Source organism: Strix aluco, chromosome W (genome assembly GCF_031877795.1).
Source record: "Strix aluco isolate bStrAlu1 chromosome W, bStrAlu1.hap1, whole genome shotgun sequence".
NCBI lineage: Eukaryota > Metazoa > Chordata > Aves > Strigiformes > Strigidae > Strix > Strix aluco.
This window is the reverse complement of record NC_133970.1, coordinates 29,333,488-29,360,313: the sequence shown is the minus strand read 5'-3', so window position 1 is coordinate 29,360,313 and position 26,826 is coordinate 29,333,488. Positions and strand designations below refer to the sequence as shown.

Below are 26,826 nucleotides of genomic sequence, written 5' to 3'. Positions count from 1 at the left end.
GTAAGATGAAAAGGAAACATTGTGATGATCTGATCAAACCATCTGTGGTGGGTTGACCTTGACTGGCTGCCAGGTGTCCACCAAGCTGCTCTCTTACTCCCCCTCCTCAATAGGACAAGGGGAGAAAATAAGGTGGAAAAGATCATGGGTTGAGAGAAAGACAGGGAGATCGCTCAGCAATTACCGTCATGGGCAAAACAGACTTGACTTAGGGAAATTAATTTAATTTATTGCCAATTAATCAGAGTAGGATAATAAGAATTAAGAACAAGTCTAAAAACATCTTCCCCCCACCCCTCTGTCATGGTTTGAGCCCAGAGGGCAACTGAGCACCACCCAGCAGCTTGCTCACTCAGGAATGGGGAGGAGAAAATAAAACAAAAAGCTTGGGAATTGAGATAAGGACAGGGAGGGATAATTCACCCATTATGGTTATGGGCAAAAGACAGACTCTATTGGGGAAAAAAAAGAACATCAATTTAATTTAACACCACCACTTAATTTTCCAATGAAACAGAGTAGGACAGTGAGAAATATAACCACATCTTAAGAACACCTTCCCCTCACTTCTCCCTTCTTCCTGGGCCCAGGTTTGCTCTCAGTTTCTCTACCTCCTCCCCCGCAGCGATGCAGGGAATGGGGGTTGTGGTCAGTTCATCTCCCGTTCTCTCTGCCGCTCCTTCCTCCTCAGGGGGAGCACTCCTCACACTCTTCCCCTGCACCAGCGTGTGGTCCCTCTCACGGGAGACAGTTCTCCACAAACTTTCTCCAATGTGAGTCCTTTGCACAGGCTGCAGCTCTTCACGAACTGTTCCAGCGTGGGTCCCCTGTGGGGTCACAGGTTCTGCCGGAAAACCTCCTCCAGTGTGGGTTCCTGCCACGAGCCTGTTCCTGCATGGGCTCTCCATGGGCTGCAGTTTCCTTCAGGGTACATCCACCTGCTCCAGCATAGGGCCCTTCATGAACTCCAGGGTGGGTATCTGCTCCACCATGGACCTCCATGGGCCACAGGGGGACAACCTGTATCACTATCATCTTCACCACAGGCTGCAGGGGAATCTCTGCTCTGGTGCCTGGAGCACCTTCTCCCACTCCTTCTTCACTGACCTTAGTGTCTGCAGAGTTGTTTCTCTCACATATTCTCACTTCTCTTTCCCAGCTGTTGCACAGTGGTTTTTACCCTTTCTTAAATATGTTATCACAGAGGCGCTACCAATGTCACTGATTGGCTCAGCTTTGGCCAGCGGCAGGTCTGTCTTGGAGCTGGCTGGAACTGGTTCTGTCTGACATGGGGGCAGCTTCCGGTGTCTTCTCATAGAACCCACCCCTGCAGCCCCCACGCTACCAAAAACCTCCACCCATGTTGCAGAAGCTCTCAAATAAGCAAATAACAACCAAAAATTAAAAAAATATTTTCAACACAATTAACTAGCGCTCTGCAGACACACAATGGCAGATTCAAATGTCTGTGAGAAGAGAAGAAAGGTATCACCACAAACTTCCTAGGGTTTAACAACAACCCAAAACGCTCTGTCACTCACCTAAAAAAATAAGGACGCTCAACCTCGAGGAACTTCTTAGGGCAACATCCCAACCCATAGGAACCTCATGGAGTTTCCTTGGGCAGTGTCCTGACCCAAAGGGAAAGTCCCCAACCACAGCACACTGCTCTGGGGGGACTAGCTCAAAATGGCTCCCCCAAGTGACTTCATTTATACCCAAGCTGATTCTGATCTGTGGTCAATATCAGCTCCCATTGGCTGAGGGCTCCAAGCACCTGCCACAGACAGAAACCCAGTACACCATCTTTGACCAGATGTTGTATGGCTCTCTGGAAATAATTTCTATTTGAAGCAGAGCATAGGTTTTAGAAGTCTTCCAATCTTAATTAAAACATTTCCAGCAATGGAGAGTTTTCAGAAGTTTTTAAGTTGTTCTGTTATTTAATTCTTTTTGTTTTATCCAAGTTTATCTAGTTTCAAATTCTAGTCATTTGATGTTTCTATAACTTTGTGAACTTGAAGACAAAGTTTGCTTATAGCAGTTTGCTTACCTGAGTATGTCTGGATACTGTCTTAACTCCCATAATCCTCCATTTCCTCAGCTAAGAATACTTCCTAGAACTGCTCGCTTGTGGATCTACTTTTTTCTTTTCATCATTTTTGTGCCTCTTTCCTGGGTCTTTGCTGTATCAACATACTTCCTTTGCTTTGGATGTAGGAAGCTGACAGTGAGAGCTGCAACAGTGGTCAGTGCAGATATACTCTGTTAACTTGTTTAGTCATTTTATAGACCCAGATACTCTTTGATTTGATGGTCTAAAGAAGGCATTTAGATAATTTAATACTGTTACCTTCTTTGTGAGAGACTGAGATTTATTACCATCTCTTTTGACTTTCCCCGTCCTGGCAAATAGTGGAAGTGCAGTCAGGAGCTTTGAAGCTATCATCTAATGGGTAATACATGTGATGTAATCCACCAGAGTTCAGTTTTGTCTTTTGGTCCTTCCTATCAGCAAGTAAATTAACTGAACAGATGATTAGAAATATAATAATAGTACTAATAGGAAAGGTTATGAAAGCCCTTATAGTTTTTGAAGCTTCTGAAATGTCTGCCCTGGTTAGAGCAGACATCTGTAGCACATCCCAGATGATGTCAAACAAGAGTTATGTTTGTATACTTCAGAAAATGCATGTTTACATGCATGAAGATTGTCTTGGTCAGAGGAAAAAAAAAGGTTTTATTGGTACTGAGTATTAATAACCTGTAATCATATAAAGAATCATATTTATAGTAGGACATTTAAAAATGCTTTCATCCCAACAGAAGACAAAGTAAAAATAGCTCATAAAGATTGCTATCAACTGACATAAACATAGATAAGAGAAATTTAGGCAAGACTGTCCAAACCACACTGTAACATCATGTAAATGGTCTAATTGGAGATGTAATGTTTTATACATTCAATTGGAAAGTCAGTCCTGTAAATGACAGCCATGGAAATAATGGTCTTTATTTTATTTTTCTGAATTTATAGTATGGAAGAGTGTTCTGAATTATGAGTGTAGAGAAATAGAGCCATCACTAGATGACTGTTCTCGGCATGCTTCTAATGTCAAAATGAACACAGGGATCATCAGGGTGCTACAAAACCAAGTAGTTTTGGATCTAGGCATCTCCTGCAATGGAGACTAGCTGTGAAAAGAACAGCTCATCCTTTCCTGGGTAAGCAATGCTGTGAAAACACAGCTAATGGAGGCAGCCAACAGACACAGCAGTTTGTGCAGCAGTTCACACAGAAGGGTGCGAAGAAGGGGGCCTCAATTGAAACTGTGCACTGTAACACTCAGACATAATGGTAACACACCACAGAGCAGTCTCCCCAGCAGATGTTGGAGCAGCTGTCCCTGCTAGGGCAGAGGCTTCAACACAGACTGAGCTTCAGATGGCAGATGCAGCCCTCCAAGTCCCAGGCTGCAGGGAGTGTCTGGGGCCTCTCTTCGATGCCAGGAGAGATAGGCTTCTGTCCTGCAGGAGCTGTGCTGTCTTGTAGGAGCTGTGCCACCAAGTGGAGGAGTTATGGAAAGAAGTGAGCAGGCTGTGCAGCATCAGAGAAGATGAAAGGGAGACAGACAGGATCTTCTCTGAGACTCATCAACTTGAAGAGCCTCCATACCCCATTTGCAACAGAGAAGCAGGCAGCGTCTAACCCTACTATCAAAGTAATCAAAACCTCTGGAGAAGGGGAAGGATGGAAGCTGGTGACTTCTGGCACCAAGAGGAAGGTTCCTGCCCCACCTAAGGGCTTACAACTGCAAAATAGGCTCACCACCCTCAAAGCTGAAAGGGAGCCAGATGTGCCTACAAGCAAAGGACTGGGTCTACCTGACCCTAAACCATGAAAGACTACCAGGAAGAAATGGCAAGTCATTGTAATGGGTGACTCCCTTCCACAAGGGACAGAGGCATGCATCTGTCAACGTGACCAATCATCTAGAGAGGTTTGCTGCCAGCTGGGGGCCAGGATCCGGAATATTGTGGAGGGACTGCTGAAGCTCATCTGGCTCTCTGAATACTACCCCTTGCTATTCCATGTGGGTACAAATAATATTGCCAAGGGCAACCTAGAGAGTATCAAAAGTGACTACAGAGCTCTGGGGGCAGTAGTCAAGGGCATGGTGGCCCAGGTGGTGTTCTCCTCAGTCCTGCCAGTGAGGGGAAAGGGTGTGAGGAGAAGGGCACTAATAAGACAAGTCAATAATTGGCTGTGGAACTGGTGTTGGCAACAGGATTTTTGTTTCTATGACCATGGGAACCTGTTTGCAGACCAGTGTTTGCTTGGGAGATGGGATCCACCTCACTTAGCAGGGCAAAGGTATTTTTCCCAGCAGGATGGCTAACCTCATAAGGAGGGCTTTAAACTAAGAATGATGGGGGAGGGACAGAGTAACCAGCAGCCCTGTGAGTGAGTGACAGACAAGGATTGCTGAGCAAAGGGCCTAGGGTGATGTGACTGAAAGGGATCACAAAATCAACAAAATGGAGCTTAAGTGGGGTCATCTCTGTCACTTGCATGTAAGCTAATAAGTGCATACAAGGCACTGTTATGAAAAAATCCCCCAAATCCTCTCCAAGAACTCAACATGCTGGAGTGCCTCTCTGAAGTACCTGTATACTAATGCATGCAGTATGGGGAATAAACATGAGGAGTTAGAGATCTGTACGTGCAACTGCAGGGCTAGGATTTTGTTGGGATCATTGAGACGTCGTGAGATGGCTCCCATGACTGGAGTGTTGCAATGGAGGGATACAGGCTCTTTAGGAAGGACGGGATGGGAAGACAAGGAGGGGGAGTTGCCCTTTATGTGAGAGAGCAGCTGGAATGCATGGAGTTCTGCCTGGGGATGGATGAGAAGCCAACTGAGAACTTATGGATAAGGATTAAAGAGAGGACAGTTAAAGAAGACATTGTACTGCGTGTCTGCTGTAGGCCACCTGACCAAGAAGAACAAATGGATGAGGTACTCTACAGACAGATAAGAGCAGCCTCAAGTTTGCAGGCCTTGGTCCTCATGGGGAACTTGAACCATCCCAATATCTGCTGGAAGGACAAAACAGCAGGGCATAAGCAATCCAGGAGGTTCCTGGAGAGCATCAATGACAACTTCCTGACACAAGTGATTGTCCTGGTTTAACCAGGATAGGGTTAAGTTTCCCCAGCAGTGGGGGGAAGCTCTAGCCGGGTTATTCATATACCATGCTGAAGTCACATCCTGGCGCGAGCGCGGGAAGAATCGGTGATCGCGTGGGTTGGCGCAGCCAGTTCTCTCACTGCTGTATCGGTATATACTTTGCTCTGTTCATTGTTATCGCTGTTATTCTTATTGTTATTTTTTGTTGTGTTGCTGTTGCTCTGTTGTATTAAACCTTTCCTTATCTCAGTCTCGGGGCTTTGTATTTCACTCCCTTTGTGGGGGAGGGGCAGCAGCCGCGTGGTCTCAGACCCCGGCAGGGGCTAAACCATCACAGTGATAGAGGAGCTAGTGAGGGGACATGCTCTGCTGGACCTCATACTCACCAACAACAAGGGGCTCATGGGGATGTGAAGGTCAAAGGCAGCCTTGGCTGCAGTGACCATGAGATATTAGAGTTCAGGATCCTGAGGGCAGGGAGCAGGACAAAAAGCTAGCTCACAACCCTAGACTTCAGGAGAGCAGTCTTTGGCATCTTGAAAGGTCTGCTTGGAAGATTCCCTGGAGTGAAGAGGGGCCCAAGGAAGCCAGTTAATATTCAAGGATCACCTCCTCCAAGCTCAAGAGAGCTCCATCCCAACAAATATGAAGTCAGGCAAAAATGGCAGGCGGCCTGCATGAATGAACAAAAAGCTCCTAGCCAAACTCAGCACAAAAAGGAAGCATACAGAAAGTGGAAGTAAGTATGGGTAACCTGGGAGGAATACAGACACATTGTCTGAGCATCCAGGGATGGGGTTAGGAAAGCCAAAACCCAAATGGAATTTAATCTGGTCAGGGATGTCAAAGACAACAAGAAGGGCTTCTGTAAGTACATAGGTGACAGAAGGAAAACTAGGGAAAATGTGGGCCTGCTGCTCAATGAGATGGGGAACCTGGTTACACAGGACATGGAAAAGACTGAGGTACTGAATGCCACCTTTGCTTCAGTCTTTCCTAGCAAGACTGGCTTTCAGGAATCTCAGGTCCCAGAGTCCGGGGGGAAATTCTGGAGCAAGGAAGACGTGTCCCCTTGTTGGAAGAGGATCAGGTCAGGGAATACTTAAGCAAATTGGACATACATAAGTCCATGGGCCCTGATGGGATGCATCCATGAGTGCTGAGGGAGCTGGCTGATGTCATTGCAGGCCACTCTCGATAATCTTTGAACAACCATGGTGACTGGGAGAAGTTCTTGAGGAAACCAAATGTCACTTCTATCTTCAAGAAGGGCAAGAAGGAGGACCCAGGGAGCTACAGGCTGGTCAGCCTTGCCTTGATTCCTGGGAAGGTGATGGAGCAAATAATCCTGGAAGCCATTTCCAGGCACATGAAGGACAAAAAAATCATCAGGAGTAGTCAGCATGAATTCACCACGGGGAAGTCATGCTTGACCAACTTGATAAACTTCTATGATGAAATAACTGGCCAGGTAGAGAGGAGAGAGTAGTGGGTATTGTCTAGCTGGACTTCAGTAAGGCCTTCAGCAAAATCTCCCACAAGATCCTCATAGAGAAGCTGTTGATGTATGGGCTGGATGAGTTGACAGTAAGGTGGATTGAAAACTGGCTGAACAGCTGAGCCCAGAGGGTGGTGATCAGTGGCATGAAGTCTAGTTGGAGACCAGGTCAAGGGAGGTGATCCTTCCCCTCTTCTCAGCACTGGTGAGGCCACACATGGAGTCCCATGTCCAGTTCTGGGCTCCCCAGTACAAGAGAGATGTGGACATACTGGAGAGAGTCCAGCAAAGGGCCATGAAGATGATGAAGGGACTGGAGCATCTCTCCTGTGAAGAAAGACTGAAGGAGTTGGGTTTTTTCTTCCTGGAGAAGAGAAGACTCAGGTGGGACCTCATTGCAATATTCCAGTACTTACAGGGTGGCTACAAAGAGGACAGAGGGTCTCTCTTCACAAGGAGCCACATAGAGAGGACAAGGGGCAACGGGTACAATTTGCACTGGGAGAGGTTTCATATCAATATAAAAAAGAAATTTTTTACAGTGAGAACAATCATTCACTGGAACAACCTCCCCAGGCAGGCTCTTTTTCCCAGAACAGGTTGGACCAGGTGATCTTTCGAGGTCCCTTCCAACCTGGACTATTCTATGATTCTATGTGGAAAGACAACAGAGACAGGCTCTTTTCAGTGGCGCCCAGTGATAAAAGAGTCAATGGACACAAGCTGAAACACGGGAGGTTCCATATGAACATAAGTAAATGCTTTTTTACTGTAAGGGTGACTGACTGAGTACTAAAACAGGTTTTCCAGGGAGGCTGTGGAGTCTCCCTCCTTGAAGATAATTCAAAAGCTGTCTGGACATGGTCCTGGGCAACCTGCTTAGGTGGCCCTGCTTGAGCAGGGGGGTTGGACAAAATGACTTCCAGAGATCCCTTTAACCTTAAACATTCTGTGATTCTGTAATTCTGTGAAGTAGACCTATCTGTTATATAGGAGTTGTGGGTTTTTTTAATTGTGTTCCCTTGTAGATTGTGAGTTGTTATGAGGTGATTTGGATAAACTGTGGCCATAAATGATAGAGTAAGTAACTTGTATAAACATGACAGTTGCTTTTAAGCTGCGTTAAAGATCTTTCCTGACTTTTCCAAGACTGAGTTATCTTAGTAACTGAAACATAAGCATCTGAGTTGATTAGGGTACTCCAGATCTGAAGAAGGGAAGAATCCCAAACTACTTGAAACATGCTTTGTCTAAGATACCTGGGGCTGGTGCAGTTGGAAGCCACAAGATAGGAATACAGGCTCCCTAGAACTTGTTCTCATCTCTGCCACAAATCTGCTGTGTGATTTTCATCCTGTAATTTTGAACTGGTCTGTGGTCTGCTGTGGTACAGTGTGCAAGGGAGGAGGTTGGGCAGAGGCTGCTGTCTTGCTCACTCAGCAATTGCTGCAATTGCACCCATGAATAGAAAACCTGCCAATAATTCCCCAAGGAGAAAAACTGTGTGTCTTTTTGCATCTGCCACTTTGATTGTCCCCTACTGTCCTGGTTTTGGCTGGGATAGAGTTAATTTTCTTTTAGTAGTTGGTACAGTGTGTTTTGGATTTAGTGTGGGAATAATGCTGATAACACACCACTGTTTTAGTTGTTGCTAAGTACCGCTTATCTAAGTTAAGGATTTTTCAGTTTCCCATGGTCTGCCAGCAAGCAGGTGCACAAGAAGCTGGGAGGGAGCATGGCCAGGACAGCTGCCCTGAACTAGCCAAAGGGATAACTGGGGGGAGTTGTCCGGAAGTGGGGATTGCTGCTCGGGGACTGTCTGGGTATCGGTCAGCAGGTGGTGAGCAATTGTGTTGTGCATCACTTGTTTTGGGTTTTTTTCTTTGATTTTATTTCTCTCTCTGTTACATCCCTTTTCATTACAATTACTATTATTATATTTTATTACTATTGTCGTTATTTTATTTTATTTTAGTCATGAAACTGTTCTTATCTCAACCCACGAGTTTTACTTTTTTCTTTCAGATTCTCCTCCCCATCCCACTGGGGAGGGGGGAGAAGTAAGTGAGCAGCTGCATGGTGCTTAGTTGCCAGCTGGGCCTAAACCACAACACCTACCTTTCCAGTGGGACATGAATCCTGGCCATTTGCAGACAAGTTGAGCTTCTCCAAAATGTCATTGTAATGCCTGTCTTCCTGAGCCATTCGAGCTGCTAATAAACTCCCTTGGGGCAGGGACTTTGTATCACCAACTCCACCTGGGCTATGCCCTTTTTTTTTGTTTCAGTTCCCAACTTATTCCTCTAAAGCTCTGTTTCTAAAGCAGGAATAAGATTTTGCTATCACACACAGATGTAGGCTAAGGTGTGTTGATATTTGTAAAGGGCTCTCTGAGATCCTGGGATGGGAAAGGGTGCATTGGAAAGGCAAAGGGTGTTTTAGGTATGGTAAAATATACAGCTCTAGATGTGCATGTATGTGGAGGTATGACTGTAGTGCTCTAACGGATTACTTGTATGTAACAAAGTAGATGGAAAACACTTAATTCATAGCAAGACTGACTGGTTTTTCTGTGGCTGAGATATGGAAAAAATATGCATTGAATTTCAGCTTTGTTCCACAGATCAGTACTGTAGCTTGCCCTGCTGTTGTGTAAGATGTGTTTGTTTGGGCATAAGTGGTAATTTCAAACATCTGCTGCTGCTTTCTTTCCTCCTCTGCTTTTCCTTTCTCTTTCCAGCCTTTCCTAACATGTTTCCTTTTTTTATCTTCTTTTTTCAGAGTATGTGTAGCATAATTGACAACTGCGTTAACTGTAGATTGTCATTGACCCTTGCTGAAGCAGCACTTTGTCAGTCAGCAAGAATGCATCATTAGTGCTGCTCAATTCTTTGACTTTTTATCCACTTTAGACCTCTGCAATTTATGGAATGTTATCTGCAGTAATTTTCCATGTTCATGACCTATGTCAACAGTTACTTTATCCAACTGTCTCCATCTATTTTTATGTGCAAACTGGCTGATGTAAGTCAGAGAATACTGATAGGTTAGGAAAATATCTCAGTGTTCAATTATTGTTAAAAAGCCCATGCAATTCTTAAATAGAATAGTCCATTTTTGGGGGTCTCACTTTAGTGACTCTGCCCATAGGCAAGAGATGTGCCACCAGTCTCAATTTCCCCTCCTACATGACTGAGTAACAGCTTAGGTCTCAAGTGTTCAGTAACCTGAATATAGTTATTGGATATTGGCATATCCTCCTGATGCGTTTTAATCCCAAATTTTTTTACTTTTTTTTTCTTTCATTAGAATGTGAAATGCAAATGGAGAATGTTGTCAACTGGTATGTTTAAACAGAGCTTGTATCACAGAAAATTTAATGACAGGACAATTAAGATATGTAAGTGACTGTTTTTGCTACCATGACCTGTAGGAACTATTTTTCTCTTATGGCCTAATATAGGCCAAGTACAATCTCATTTTCTCTCTCTGAGAATGCCAACCTCACTTTTGTCCTTCTTCATCTTGGTGTATTTGAATTCACTTGCATATGAATATTAGGATTATTTAAACTAGCAAAGAATAAAGTACAGCAGGTGCAGAGTGAGAACATCCACATGAGGAGGCAGGCTGCTATTCCAGAATAATTCCTTCTGTAGACAAATCTAAGTGGAAGTTCTGCAATGCAGTACAGCACAAGCGTTGCCTCTTTTGCTCATTCAACCTGACTCATTACAGATTCATTGCTTGTTTGGGGATACTTTCCACACCCCTTATCTGAGTTTTCTCTCTCTTTTTCTCTTTAATTTATGGTGTTCCTGTGTCACCTGCTTTCTTGTTATCTGAGCAGGAATTTCTAATTTCTTCTTACAGGCATAGGACAGATTGAGGTGAATGTTGGCAGTACAAGGGATAAAGTCATGACTGCATTTGGGAGTGGCGCATTCAGCAACTTTTCCTCATAGACTGAAGACCCAAATCTTCATGTTTCATTCTGCAACATAAAAATAATAGATTCTGGTATGAAATTTACTCCCTACTTAAGAGTTAGGGTCCTTTTTCCCCATGCATGCTTTCCTCATACTGGAAAGGACTATGCCTTCAGCTTGTCTATAACTTCTGCTCTTTAATAATTGCATTTTCACATACTTGAGACATTTCTAATCAATTTGAAAATATTTACTCAAGCAGACCCCCTCATGATATATTTTAACAACAAAATAACTACTCTTTCACAAGTGTCCATTGTGTGCATGTTAAAAATTGCATTGCTTTGATAAATAGGTGGATTATTTTTTTCAGCATGTTATTATGTTATATTTTTTCCCCTGTTTTTCAAACATTTTTTTTTTCCCATAGTTTATTGCACTGGAGAAGGTCTTACTGCAACATTCTTATATGGGGCTACTTTTCTATGAATTCTATTGAATGAAGGAGAGGGAAAATAGAAAATAGTTTGATTCACATAGAGATGACATTTTATTATATGCTTTAGTGCTTAAAGAGAATAAAAGATTGGTATGCTTGAATTAGCTCAGAGCAGCTTTTATTCCATAGCATGGTTTCATGCAAGTCTATGAAGAAGAGCTGCATTGTTATGGAACAACCCTGTGAATGCTGATGACTGGAAAGGATGTATTTTTAAAATAGTTTGGTCTCTAGTCTGGCTTGTCTTTGACTTCTAGACATTCAGGAAATGGAACTTTCAAAGCTGAAGTCAGTGGGAAAATGTGTACTGTACCCCCTCAGTAAGAGTGACTTAATGGAAATGTTAAAATGCACCTCACTGTTTGCATAGTCTTCTTTTAGCAATAAATGAGAATCTGTATAATCAATTACTCCAGAGATTTTCCTTCAAGGCCTATGGGTTAGGAAGCGTGGACATGTTTTAAAAGAAAATATTTTAATATAAATGAACTCTTTTCATACAAAATCAGCAAATCCAAGATACATCAGGCATTTGACAGTGATGTGTGCATGAATACCCATGGAATACTCAAAGGAAATATATGTCAGAATACTAAAATAATTGCTGAGTCTTGAGCTAGTCTTCATTAATATAACCCAGTGATTGTACAATTTCACTTAGACTGAAGACTTATGCCAGGTTTTTCTGTTCACTTAGAGGAAGAAACAAACCCCTATAATTCAGTGGAGTAAGCTATTCTATTTCTATAGAAATTATATTTTCTGTAAACTAAATTTTATGCACTGACTTCTCAGCTGAGAAAATGGGTTTCCTGTGATGTTTTAAAATAATATTCCAGATGTGTATTCCAGTGCATCCTCAGTGTAAAAACAATTATTAAGCAGATCCCAACAGATGCTAAAAATCTTACAGAGAAGGCTATAATCAGGACTGTGATCAGGCATGCTGTGTTGTTTTGGGTTATTCTGTCTAGCATCCTGCCCTGTCTGTCTCATGAGAATGCACAGTCATAATAGTAATTTTCACTTTCCCCTTCCACATATGTGGATAGCTATAGGTAGCCAAAATGAATCCTAATGTTTTACACTGTTTCCATCATTACAGAGCTGCTTGTGCTATCCTCCCATATGCATACTCACACAAACATGTCATTTGCCTCTCTCTATATTTTATCAAATAAAATGTCTATTTTATTTATAGTAATTTTATATTACATAAACTTGTCTCAGTTGCTAATGATAGTTTTTGTAGGAGTCTTGATCCAGAGGAGTTCCTAATGCCAATTTAAATGCCATGGGATCTCTGACTTACAGCTCCTCTAGGCAATAGTAGTATTGGTGACTATCTTCTTCCATTAATGTTCATGCATCTGAATCAGAGTTGGCAGTGGTAGAAAGAGTAAAAGTTTAAACTGCTTCTGCTCAGTCTATCTCATTGTTTTTTTTATTTGTGGATGTTTTTACACCATCATGAAGTTGTGCTGGGAATACATTTATAATTCTTCCCTTAAATATGAATGAATTTTCACAATGAGTTGCCATGCATGGCATACTTTGTGTGTGCTCTTAGCCTGTGCAGTGTTGAAATTTGTTGACTTAAATAATTTTCTTCATAACTTTTAAAGGCATGGTAACCTGGGGATGAGTTAAGGGGACAGTAAATACTCTTGCAGCAAAGAAACCTTAGATCCCTTATTCAGCTGAAAATGTTTCTAGCAATAATAGCCAGGTCTGAGAATAAGGTTTGGGAGGTTGATCTGTATAAACCCTGAAAACCATGGTTGGTTATTCAGACCTGTTGAAGTTTTTTTGTTACTCATTTCTGAATACTGGTAACAGAAGAAGAGAGGTCCATGGTCTAAGGCAACCCAGTCACCTAGTGAGTCAGAGATTGAATGGTACATAGAATGCCTCTCAGCTGGCTTCAGATGTGTTGGGAGAGCTGGGCTACCTGCAAGAAAAGAAGATTAAGAGAAAAAACCCAAGCTTGTGTTGTGGAGATCTGGAAAAGAAATCATGTGTTAGCAGCAGGTGACAAGGAAGTAGGGTTCATTATAAATCTGTTATAAATCAACCTCTTTGATGGAGGAGAGCTCCAGTTAAAAGGGATCTTGATCCGACTTTAAATCAGTCTCTTAAGTCTTAAGGCTTAGTGCTTACCAAAGTCTTTGGTTCTCCCTCCTTTGGCTACTCGACAGATATACTCTATACATCTTGCGGGCCTCCAGACATTGCTACATTGTTACGGAGGCTTCCAAATAAGCAACCCACCACCAATTTAAAAAAATAAATAGATTTATTTTTTCCATAAAACCACCAGTCAGCTCTCCGTAGATTACAGATCCGGATGTCCACAAGAGGAGAACAGAATAACTTTCTGGGGTTTGACAGTAACCCGAAATACTTTACAAAGCCCCACTCCCCGGGGGTTTAACGACAACCCCAAACGAAAACTTCACTTCCTAGGGTTTAATGGGAACCCGAAACGAAAAACAAAGCTTCACAGCCTAGGGGTTTAACGGGAACCCCAAACATAAACAAAACTTCACTACCTAGGGTTTAACGACAACCCAAAACGCTCTATCACTCACCTAGAAAGTGAGGGCTCTCAACCTCGAGGACCTGCTCAGGGCAGCGTCCCGACCCAAAGTACCTCGAGGAGTTTCCTTGGGCAGCGTCCTGACCCAAGGGGAGAGTCCTCTGACCGCAGCATGCAGCTCCAGGGGACGAGCTCAAAATGGCTCCCCCAGGGGACTCCATTTATACCCAGGCCGAATCTGACCTGTAGTCAATAGCGGCTCCCATTGGTCAAAGGTCTCAGCTACCGCGAGACCCTGAAAACAAAGACAGCCAAAAGCTGCCACGTTTCAACAGCCAGGAAGCTCTGTTTTCACTGGGCGGATGCACCTGCCACATACATCAAACAGCACCTAAGACTGATTAGCTGCCTGCTCCTGCTGAAGGGACCTCTGGATCATGTAAGATCTGAAGGTGGCAGTCAGCTCTTGGTTTCTTGAGAGGAAGTCCACCAAGATGGATTTCAGCCCAAGCTGAAAGAGATGCTGAGTAACCAGGAGAGAAAGGCACCCTATCCAATTTCTCAGTTCTCTCCAAAGTTGAAAAGGAATTATGATTGTTACTAGAAGATTTAACAGAGAATTTCTGTGTAAGCATTACCAGATAGTCTGTATTCCTAAACTGCATAATTTCTCCTCTAGAAGAATACTGTTGACTCTGAAGTTAATTCTGGGGAAGGGGAAAAATTCAATTATTTATAAAGATGTGGTGAGTTGACCTTGGCTGGCTGTCAGATGCCCACCCAGCTGTTCTCTCACTCCCCCTCCTCAACAGGACAGGGGGAGAAAATAAGATGAAAAAAAGCTCATAGGTGAAGATAAAGACAGGGAGATCGCTTACCAATTACCTTCATGGGCAAAACTTGACCTGGGGAAAATTATGATTCTATGACCAGAAAGTAGAGGCCTGAAGCCTCAACCTCCAACAAATTTTCTGTTAATGTCAATAGAGTTATATTTGTGTAAGTATCCCATGATTTGAAGTTGAGGTGAAGATGCACAGTGCAGACATTAGCCTGGTAAGGAAAGACATTAATACCATCCCTGACAAGTGGCAAAGAGAAATACGTGAGCTGAAAATAAAGTTATTTTATATATATGTATGTGTGTATGCATGCATTGATATTCATAAACAGCACAAATCTAAGGTGCAGAGTTGGCTGCAAGTAGGAAATGGCTGGCTTTCTTGGAGAGAGGTGAACTGATTTTTTATAGTTATGAAACAAAGAAATTGACTCAACAGTAAAGTTTTTTTTGCTGTTAAACAGGTATTTATTAGCAGCGCTGGGGTCGCCCTGGGAATTCTCTACCATAAGGGGTCCCAAGAATTAGCAAGGGACATCAGTTTACATACACACAAATCATACATATTCATTAGATTTCCTGGAAAGGGCTGTCTTATGATAATGAGTTCCCGGAATTCATTTACATAGCCCGAGCATGCATAGTGAAAATAGGGTGAGGGTCTTCGGTGGTCAAGGGAACAAGTAAGTAGTCTTCTTCACAGTGTTCGCTAGTTGACCTTCTTTCCAGAGCATGCGCTGTGAAGTAAAGTCCAGGTGTCTCCTTCCTAAATCAGCAAAATCATCCTCCCTATTATAGTATCTCTGTGTCCTTTTGTTCGAGTCTCCCTTATCTTAGTTTGCCCATTCTAGGAGTTGCCCAAGTGTCCATTGAAGGCTTTGAGTCTGCTATCAGTGATTTACGTAGGGAGCCTAACGAGCGTTTTAATCTTACCTAAACAGACAAAGAGACCTAAGGAAACAGTTAAGGAGTCAGGAGTCCTTGAGAAACAAATGAAGCAAAACACAAGCAAAGCTTTCATGCATCACATTTTAGTCTTAATCAATAATTGTCAGAAATTCATTTGTTTGAGCCCTTTCAGTTATATCCTGTGAAAAAATTCAGCAGAAATATGAGCTGTCAGGAAGCTAGGTGCATGTAAATGTAACCTGAGTTTCTCTGTGAATAGTTTATATTGTTTACATTTATAAAAACTAGCTCCCATTTAGACTAGATAATGCAGAAATGACTGCGGAGTCCTGTCTGCTGTAAGGTTGATGTCACTTTTGGTGTTGCCCTTTCTGGATGTTATGAATCTTTGAAGAGGTATCTGACAGATAAGAATCTGGCTTTCAAAACTAGATTTTTAACCCAAATCTTAATTTTTTTTTTTTGTTTCAAGCTTTTTTTCTTTTTGTTGCAATTTAAACTGTTGCTCAGTACCCAGCTGTTTCTTCCTTGGGGAGTACTGTAGTATAAAATAAAGTTTCAGAGAGCCTGACTGAGTGAATCTTGACAAAGAGTCATTCTGCTATAAAATACAGTTTAATTTTTTTATTTCACTCCAAGTGGTGAAGCTGATTTACATATTGGTTAAGTAGAATGTTTGAGTATGTTACTGAACTTTTTTTTTTCAAGAACAGACCTAAATAAAACAAAAGAAAAAATCTATCATTCATTTCTCATTGTGATATACTGTTAAGTTTTGTAAAAGTAACTTTTTTTAATAGAATTGAAAGAGGAGCTAGTCTAATAATAAAAAAATAATAGAATAATAATGTTATTATTCAAAAGATGCTAGCTAATGAAATCTTTGTAACAGGGGATTTAAACAGACATTCATGGAGACTTGTAGTAGTAACTAAATTGGACGTATTTCCTAGTGAACAATATGCCAAGGTGAGATTTGCATTCCCACTGCCAAAATTAACTCTTTAACATGTAGTATGTCTTGGATTCTGGTAAATGGGAAAATTCCCAAGATTTCACACATTTCTTGATAGTTTCCATGGAATCTTAACACTTACCAAATGTTTTCCTTGTTGGCAGGTAGAGTGGATACAACAGCAGGTGGTTAAAAGAAGAATAAAGAGGGATTATAAACATGGTGGTACCCAATCCATTTATTTCAATGATCCCAAGTGGTCAAGCATGTGGTACATGGTAAGTACATAAAGGGTCATTGGTTCTGTTTCATGATAGCATTCAGTTCTTTGCTGTGATATTTTTAAAAGGGGCAAAATAGTATGTTCCAAAAAAGCAAACTTTCTTTTCTGCTTTATGTAACTAATGAAGATTTGTAAACTCCTTATAAATATTATAAAGAATTCCCAGTGGGCCCTACAATAAGAAGCATTTATTAATGCATTTATTCATGAATGCTTCCTATTGCAAGATGCCTTGGGAATTACTTATTAGATGATAAACTTTCAGCAATGAAAAGGGAAGGAACATAGCCACAATATGTGAGAGCAGTGAACCCACTTGTTTTCAGTGAGCCCAATACACTTTCTCAGCCATTGGTGTGACACAAATTTATCATGTCTTGAAACAGGAGAAAAGAGCCACAAACAATGTATGTTTAGTGTTATAAGTACACCCTTTTTAGTAATGAATAATTCGGTTGAAATAAATTGATTATTTGTGCTGCTTCCTGTCTGACAAGAGTTCTGTGTTATTTGAGCAAACTTTTTTCCCTGATTATAGTCACAGTTAAAGCCTTGAGTGAAACTTATTTATGCAAGAAGTTTTAAAAAATACCCTCATTTTGCCTAGGAAAATCCAAATGAAAAGTTCATGTGTTTACTTAAAGAAAGTCAGGAGCAACAAGTTAGGCAATTGACTCCAGCTCACACATCTGCATTTTGGATATTAAAGATTTGTTCTCTTTCCCTTTCCCTACTGTTCTCTTGATGTAGTTCTCAGTCCTTATATCTTGTTTTGTCACTAGGTTACCTATGTAGCTGAGAGCAGGGCATTCAGAAAGTTTATGACTTAATAGCTTGAATTGCTTCAGATAGATAAGGAGGAAAATATTACTTTTTGGAGACAATATGTAAAATAATTTTCTTGTAAGTAGAGATTGTCTTTTCAGGCATTCTGCTAATTCCAGAGTGTTAGCTTACTATTTCATGTGAATAAACAAGATTGTCCTATATTTATTTTGTTTTGGCTTGTAGCTTGTTGCTGCATATGTTAAAGCCCAAAAATGTCATAGGTTTGCAGTAATTTGCAACTAACAATAAGCTCAGACATTCAGAAGTCCTTATCTTCAAGTATGTACCATGCAAGCATGTAATCAGTCAGCAAGTCTAGTAGCTTGGCTATTTAGTTTCCAGAATTCCTGTATTTTACTAAGTAATACCTTAGTTTCAAAATTCCTCCTATATTTATTAATGGACTATACTATGGATGCTTTTCCCATGGAAAAATGATCCCATCTTAATTTTCAGAGCTAGTGAAGATTTTTGAGGCAATAACTCTCCTCATACAGTAGAAATCTATTTCATTTATGCTTCATTGCAGTACTGTACTGATGTGGCTAAGGGTGTTTTAGCTTTTATCTACAATGTAATAGTTTTCAGTTCTTTGTGAAAACTTTATTATTTTGGGTCATGGGATCATGGCAGGATTTTTTCCCCATCAACTAAAATGCATATATTTGTCTCCTCTTATATCTATGTTTATTCAGTCTGCCTATCCTATAAATATGTGCATAAGGTGACAGATTCCAATAAATGGCCGTAGTTTGTGTTATTGTCGCCTGTCAGTTCTCAATTTTTAAATTTTATTTCAATGTTTTAATTGAAAATTGAACATAACAGTGATTAATCCATAGATAGTCTGCTCTTATTGTGATAAACTTTCAGCTCTGTGTTAGAATAAAAAGAGGGAGGTCAAATTTCAGGAGAAACGCTAGTAAAGTAAAAGCCCACTATGGTTTACAATAACTTATGTAATTTCTCCTTTGTGCTCTTAGATATGCATTCAAGGCTTTTACTGCCACCATAGCTTTTTGGTGCTATTAGATTAGGTGTGGTTTTTTTTTTTTTATTTGACAATAGATGTTTATAATAGTTACCTGTAATTTTCTTTAGGAAGGTAAGTATCCTATTTTCAAATATTGCCTAGCTACATTGCTTCATGGCTACCTTACCTATATGGAAAGCACTTTAAGTCAACAAATGGATTTTACTGGTTGCCTTGTACAACTTTCAGAGTACTTTCAGTTCTGTACCTGTAGAAAAAAGTCCTCACTTACAGACAGGCTGTAAAGGGAGTGTTATTGGTTGATCATATTTGTTTCTACTGAATAACTGCATATTTGCTGTGATGTTAGTGGCAGTGGCTTGATGACATTTTGTTGAGAGTAATCAGTAAAGTATTAGTGAGTACACTATTTCAGCAAGAGAGAATAGCTAAAAATATATTAATGAATTGATTGAGGACTGTATTTGTGACTGTAACCGTAGATACTTTTGTTAATCTGATTTATCTTTAGAAGTTGAAGGAAAAAAAGGAATTCCAGGTTAGTTAATGGTTTCGGTCATCGCTATGTCAGAAAGAGGTTTTTAGGATTCTGGCTGCAAACTTGTTACTGAGAAAGTAATAAAGTATTATCATGTACAGGTTTGCATTTTGACTAATAAGTAACTTCGTCGTGGGTTAGGATTGATATCTTTGGCCATTGATTTGGTATAACCTCTAACAGGGCTGTAAATGTAGTTTAGATTTGTTGACACAAACCTTTTATTCAAGGACTTTGTCAAACAAACTTTCTGATTTCCTTCTGTTTTTCTTCCCTGACTTTTTCTTCACAAGTATCACACCTTGTAATTTTAACAGTCCTGGCTAGAAACGATACATTTTTGTTTGTGTGATATCCATGGCAAGAAGTTGCGAGGGGAATTCAGGCCTTCTCTCCCTTATGGGTAATTAAAAAGGTTAAAAGCATCTCTCAAGACCTATTCCGTGAGCAAATTAAAAGTTATTTTTTATCTTTATATTTTCTCCATTGACTATAAATGCATTCCTAGAAAGAGTAGAGATATTAGGAATTTGCAACTCTTGCAGCCAGAATCTGCAAGATATTTAGCACTTTACATTTCTGTGGAAAACAAAGCAAATAGAGCTTCCAGAGACACTCATTACCTAAACAAGTATGGTTTTACTTTTTCATTATTGGTGTATTATCTATTGTGGAATTAGTGCTTCTCATGCTTTCTAATACCCAGTAAAAGGCAATCTTAAAAAAAAAAAGCTTTATCATAACCTCTGATTTCTGAGGCATCTGTGCTTAAGACTGAAATATATTATTTTTATAGATTAACACATGAAACTTCACATGAGAGTCACTATTCAAATATTATTGAAAACTGACCTATAGAATTGGGCTTGCTCAGAATGAACTGATATCAAAAAAATAAAGTCAAAGGGAAAGCAAGTCCTTAGTTAATATCCCTTTTGAAACTTTGGTTCAGGAGAGAGCTAACAGTCCAGTATGTTGTCCCCAGGGCTCAGCTATCTATGTATCATCATGTTATATCTATTCTTCTCTTTCATTAGTGTTGGCAAAATATTCTGTTTCTCAATAACTGGATGAACTATATACAATCAGTTTGCATAGCTAAAAGACGTCAAAGTCAAGTCTAAAATTGCATAATCTTGTTAAATAGAATGTAGCTGCAAGAAATTGATTTAACCATTGTTTATTTTTTAACAAACCATTGCTAGACTACAAAGACACTGACCATGTCTTTGCAGTCAGTTCAGACAGGAACATGTCTTTTTCAACACTCATCAAGGATAATCCTTTCTGCTACTGTTATCATCACAGAATCATCTAGGTTGGAAAGGACCTTGAAGATCATCTAGTCCAACCGTTAACCTAGCACTGACAGATCCCAACTACACCATATCCCTCAGCGCTATGTCAACTCTACTCTTAAACACCTCCAGGGATGGGGACTCCACCACCTCCCTGGGCAGCCCATTCCAACACCTAACAACACATTCTGTAAAGAAATACTTCCTAATATCCAGTCTAAACCTTCCCTGGCGTAACTTGAGGCCATTCCCTCTTGTCTTATCACTCATTACTTGGTTAAAGAGACTCATCCCCAGCTCTCTGCAACCTCCTTTCAGGTAGTTGTAGAGGGCGATGAGGTCTCCCCTCAGCCTCCTCTTCTCCAGACTAAACAACCCCAGTTCCCTCAGCCGCTCCTCGTACGACATGTGCTCCAGACCCTTCACCAGCTTCGTTGCCCTTCTCTGGACACGCTCGAGTCATTCAATGTCCTTTTTGTAGTGAGGGGCCCAAAACTGAACACAGTAATCGAGGTGCGGCCTCACTAGTGCCGAGTACAGGAGTAAGATCCCTTCCCTGTCCCTGCTGGCCACGCTATTTCTGATGCAAGCCAGGATGCCATTGGCCTTCTTGGCCACCTGGGCACACTGCTGGCTCATGTTCAGCCGGCTGTCAATCAACACCCCCAGGTCCCTCTCTGACTGGCAGCTCTCCAGCCACTCCTCCCCAAGCCTGTAGCGCTGCTGGGGGTTGTTGTGGCCCAAGTGCAGCACCCGGCATTTGGCCTTATTGAAGCTCATACAGTTGGCCTCAGCCCATCGCTCCAGCCTGTCCATCCCTTATACTGCTAATAATAATCTCTAGTACTGAGAAGCCTCTCTAATTTGGGGAAGTTTCCATAGTCCTTGGTCTTACCAGCTTCTTCGCTCTCTGCTTTGCCTAGTTGCTGATGAGCAGGAATTGAATATATAAAAGGATATTTTTGTGAGGGTGACAATTTACCAGAGAAGTGAGATGTTTTGAGATGTGAGGCTGTCTGGAGGGAGAGGCCCTGTTCTATTAGAGCATCTAAGAGTAAATGTGATAGTTAAATGTATAAGCTAAGTGTTTGCTTATCGCTGGATGCCACTACATCAGAGAAAGAGAAAATGTGCATCCAGAGGTTACTCTATAACTAGAGAAGGTATAGCACTGTCAGAGAGAAAGAGGGTAAAGCTAGAACTTCCATTGTAGTAAACCACTGGGGCAAGATGATATTCCTCTGAGAAACTACAGCATAACTGAGCTACCCACAAAAATAAATACTATATCTTTAAAAATGGTGCTATACTCAGGGATGAAGCTAGCCACTATCTCTAAAATGCATACTTGTGGTAATCTTAAAAATGTATATACCGGTGAACCTTACCTAAGAACCTAAGGAAATATCTGACATTATCATTAAGATTATAAACCACAGCAAGAAATGGAAGGTGGGAAGTTGCCTGTCAGTTTCTCAAAAAGAAAATGAACAAGAAAGTCAAATTCATAAGTTGCTTGGAATGGAGGAAGGACATCACCTATTACATAATTGTCATTGTCATTGCTAAATGCATGCCAAACCTATTAAACATAATTCAAAACTTCATAGAAGTAAAACTTTCATTTTATTTTACATATATCTTAAGTCTACAGGGGTGTCAGCTCATTTTTCTTAAATCCTTTTGAAATGTCTATTTTTGCTGTTGATTTCTCTAAATTCAGTCCTGCCTTTTTTGAAGATTGTTTTATTTTTTTCTGGATCTCTTTCTCAAGTTTTATTATTTTCTCTTCCCCTTTTATTCCTCATTATTCTTTATTTTTAGACATAAACCATGCTGTGGGAGAGTAGGTGGAAGACAAAATGCATTTGGAAGAGTGCTAAATGCAGGCAATTTCAGTCTTTTGTTTGGAACCAAAAAGAAGGGCTTTTCTAAAGCTGCACTGTACCTCTTTGTAGTCTGTTAGTTTTCTCTGAAAGAAGTAACAATATAACGGATAAAGGTCTATCAAAAAGTATAACTTATACAGTCTTTTTAGAGGAAAAGCATATTAGGCAAATATAATGAACTTAGACTGATGAAAAAGTCATAATTTTCTTACAAAATCTCTGAAAAGATACTCTAATAGAAATCTGTAAATCCAAGAAAAGATACAATTCCTGGCTGTGCTGTTTCTCCAACTGTTTATATGTTTAATTAACTCTGCAGGCTTTAGGAAAAGCATTCCTGATTTTCAAAACCAGACTGAAAGGACAAGCAGATGCACAAAGTTTTGCTGTGAATGAATAGTTGGTAAATAAACAGAAATAGTGTATGGTCACGTGGTGTGTGAGCCGACACAGGATGCAGGAACAACCACAAAACCACAGATGAAATGCAAAGAGTAAATTTATACTCATTACCTCGTGACCCTGGGGATCTCCCCAGCAGTACCCCGGGCAGAGACACACAAGCAGGGACGCAGGCACCGCAGAGGTCAGTCCTTGCTAGCCAGAAAGAGAAGAAAGAAAAAAAGTCTTGAACCTGCTGCTTTCGCCTGTATATATCAGGGATTTTTGCAGGGGTAGTTTTCCACTGTGCTTTGATCTTTCCCACAGCAGGGAAGGAATCTCAAGGATGTTCGATAAGGTGTGTCTGAGTCTATCACAGGCCTGTGTTATCTAAATGCAGTCAAGCACACAAAGATAAACAACAATTAGTATGATATATGTGTTTTTCAACACCCCAGCTGCAACTCATTTGAGTGTGTTTATAATCCTCCTCACCAGTCTTCCGTTGTATTCCCACACATGGCTAGTTATCTAACACTGAAAGAGGTTTATAAAAAGATCATCAGTGCTGGAACTGGGTGTTGTTCAGCACAATGAGTTGGCAAATAGATGGAGTGAGTCAGCAAAGTGTTTTAGGGAATTTAAGGTGAAAGAGGATTACAGCAATACCAGTAGGTGTACCGGGTCCGGCTGAGCCAGAATTGGTTTTCCCCTGTCGCAGCCCTCCTGGTGCTGTGTTTTATGCTGGGAGCTGGCAGGGTGTTGATAGCACACTGGTGGTGTGGCTACTGCTGAGTAGTGCTTACACAGCACCAAGGCTCTTTCTGACATTTCCCCCCCACAGTGGGACGGGGTGGGCAAGATCTTGGGAGGGGACACAACCAGGACAGCTGACCCGAACTGACCAAAGGGATATTCCAGACCATATGACGTCTGCTCAGTATAAAGCTGGGAGAAAGGAGGAAGGGGCTGGGGTCACCCTTGGTCCTCCGAGGCAACCGCTGCGCGTATTGGAGCCCTGCTTCCTGAGAAGGCCCGACATCGCCTGTTCATGGGAAGTAGAGAATAAATCTGTTTTCTTTTTTTGCTTCCACGTGCGGACCTTTGCTTCTCTTTGCTTATATCAAAACTGCTTTTCTTTTACCCACAAGGGCTAGTTATTTTCTTTCCCCTCTTTGCCCTGTTGAGAAAAAAGGGGAAGGGGGGGGAAGTGATAGAGTGACTTGGTGGGTACCTGGCATTTAGCCAAGGTCAAACCACCACAGTAGGGCATAATAAAACTAGGTAACCGAGCCAGAGTGGAAGCTAAGGTTTAGCAATTACTTGGTGAATAAGTTGAATGAGAGAGGTATAACATTGTTGCACAATTATAGATGTAGAGAGATCATTCAGAATTTTAGAAAGCTGTTGAAGATAAGACTTGCTCTGAAGGTTCACTCATCAGCCAATATTTATCAGTCAGACTGACTCTTATACCATAAGATTTCTGGTACAGACAGATGAAATGTAATTTATACTGCAGTTTAAAGTAGCCCATACACTGATAAGCTCTTGTGGTGGTTTAGCTCCTGCTGGGGTCTGAGACCACGTGGCCGCTGCCCCTCCCCCACAAAGGGAGTGAAATACAAAGCCCCAAGACTGAAATAAGGAAAGGTTTAATACAACAGTGCAATAGCAAAACAACAAACAACAACAATAACAATAACAGTAATAGTGATAGCAATGAACAGAGCAAAATAGCTACCAAATACAGCAGTTTGAAGCACGATGTACAAAACCACGAGTGCACCGCGCTCCGCGCCAGGAAAATGTGACCTGCCAGGATGTGACGTCCGCATGGTATCTGAATAACCCGGCTAGAGCTCCCCCCCCACTGCTGGGGAAACTTAACCCTATCCTGGTTAAACCAGGACATAATCCACCCCTTTATTCTATACCATGTGCGTCACATCCAGCTGCCACTTAGCAATTGGCATTAACAAAGAAAAATTAACAAAAGCACAGTATAACTCACGGTGTGTTTTCACCCACAATCAAGTCCCCTTGTGGCACGCATCGGACCTCTCCATCCTTCTGCATCACCCACCAGGTGCACCCAGGTCCTTGGGCAAAAACAATCCCGTGGATGGGTTTGCCTTTGCCCGGCGCAGGACTAACCCAGACCATTTTTCCCAGCAGGTCCCTCATGCGCACCACAGGGACTCTATCCCCGTCTACAACACATGGGAGTTTTGACTGAGCCAGGCCAGCTCGATTGGCAGATCCTCTTGTGTTCACTAACCAAGTGGCCTTTGTCAGATGTGTGTCCCAGTGTTTGAAGGTTCCACCCCCCATTGCTCTCAATGTAGTTTTTAACAGTCCATTGTAGCGCTCGATCTTCCCGGAGGCTGGTGCGTGGTAGGGGATGTGGTAGACCCACTCGATGCCGTGTTCTTCTGCCCAGGCATCTATGAGGTTATTTCGGAAGTGAGTCCCGTTGTCCGACTCAATCCTCTCTGGGGTGCCGTGTCGCCACAGGACTCGCTCTTCAAGGCCCAGGATGGTATTTCGGGCGGTGGCATGGGACACTGGATAAGTTTCGAGCCATCCAGTGGTTGCTTCCACCATTGTGAGCACGTGGCGCTTGCCTCGGCGGGTCTGTGGCAGTGTGATGTAGTCGATCTGCCAGGCCTCTCCATATTTATATTTCATCCATCGATCTTCATTCTGCTGGGGCTTCACCCGTTTGGCTTGTTTGATCGCAGCACACGTCTCACATCCGTGGATGATCTCTGCGATGGTGTCAATGGTGAGGTCCACCCCTCGATCTCGAGCCCACCTGTATGTTGCATCTCTGCCTTGGTGGCCCGAGGTCTCATGGGCCCACCGGGCTATGAACAGTTCACCTTTACGCTGCCAGTCCAAGTCCACCTGAGCCACCTCGATCTTAGCAGCCTGGTCCGCCTGCTGGTTATGCTGATGTTCATCAGTGGCTCGACTCTTGGGTATATGGGCGTCCACATGGCGCACCTTCACAACGAGGTTCTCCACCCGGGCTGCAATGTCCTGCCATACTTCAGCGGCCCAGACGGGTCTGCCCTTGCGTTGCCAGTTGTTCTGTTTCCATTGCTGCAACCACATCCACAGGGCACTTGCCATCACCCACGAGTCAGTGTAGAGATAGAGCCTCGGCCACTTTTCTCGCTCAGCAATCTCCAAAGCCAATTGGATGGCTTTCACCTCTGCGAACTGGCTCGATTCACCTTGTCCCTCAACAGCTTCAGTGGTTTCTCGTGTGGGATGCCACACCGCAGCCTTCCATCGTCGATGTTTTCCCACAATGCGACAAGACCCATCAGTGAACAGGGCATATTGTTTTTCTTCCTCTGGCAGCTCGTTATATGGTGGGGCCTCCTCAGCACGTTTCACCTCTTGTTCTGGTGACATCCCAGCATCTTTGCTCTCTGGCCAGTTCATGATCATTTCCACTAATCCTGGGGGGTCGCGGTTCCCTATTCGAGCCCGTTGTGTTATCAACGCAACCCATTTACTCCACGTGGCATCTGTTGCATGATGTGTGGAGGGAGCCTTTCCTTTGAACATCCATCCCAGCACTGGCAGTCGAGGTGCCAGGAGGAGCTGTGTCTCAGTGCCGACCACTTCTGAGGCAGCCCGAACTCCTTCGTACGCTGCCAGTATCTCCTTCTCAGTCAGGGTATAGTTAGCTTCAGAGCCTTTGTATCCCCAGCTCCAAAAGCCTAGAGGTCGGCCTCGGGATTCCCCATCTGCTCTCTGCCAAAGGCTCCAGGTAGGGCCATTCTCCCCGGCTGCGGTGTAGAGCACGTTCTTAATCTCCTGCCCTGTCCGGACTGGCCCGAGAGCCACTGCCTGGGCGATGTCCCGCTTAATTTGTTCAAAGGCTTGTTGTTGCTCTGGGCCCCATTTAAAATCGTTCTTCTTGCGGGTTACGTGGTAGAGAGGGCTCACAATCAGGTTGTAGTTTGGGATGTGCATCCTCCAGAACCCCACAGCGCCCAGGAAAGACTGAGTCTCCTTTTTAGTGGTTGGTGGGGCCATGGCTGTTATCTTGTTTATCACCTCCATTGGGATGTGGCGACGCCCATCTTGCCATTTTATTCCTAGGAACTGAATCTCCCTTCCAGGCCCCTTAACTTTCTGTTGCTTGATGGCAAAACCAGCCTTCAGAAGGATTTCAATTATCTTCTTTCCTTTCTCAAAGACTTCCTCAGCTGTGTCCCCCCATACAATGATAT

General features: G+C 42.3%; 1 protein-coding gene across 3 annotated transcripts in view; it reads left to right on the top strand.

Annotated features, from left to right (window-relative positions):
- Positions 1-26,826, top strand: part of LOC141917749 (proprotein convertase subtilisin/kexin type 5-like) — a 256,235-nt gene that overhangs the window by 47,101 nt on the left and 182,308 nt on the right. For 2 of the 3 annotated variants that reach the window (XM_074811170.1, XM_074811169.1), the window contains exon 3: positions 16,527-16,640. In XM_074811170.1, coding sequence (XP_074667271.1) covers positions 16,527-16,640 — 114 coding nt within the window. Of the gene's footprint in view, positions 1-10,628; positions 10,711-16,526; positions 16,641-26,826 lie in introns of those variants that run through there. The other variant, XM_074811172.1, reaches the window with a different exon arrangement.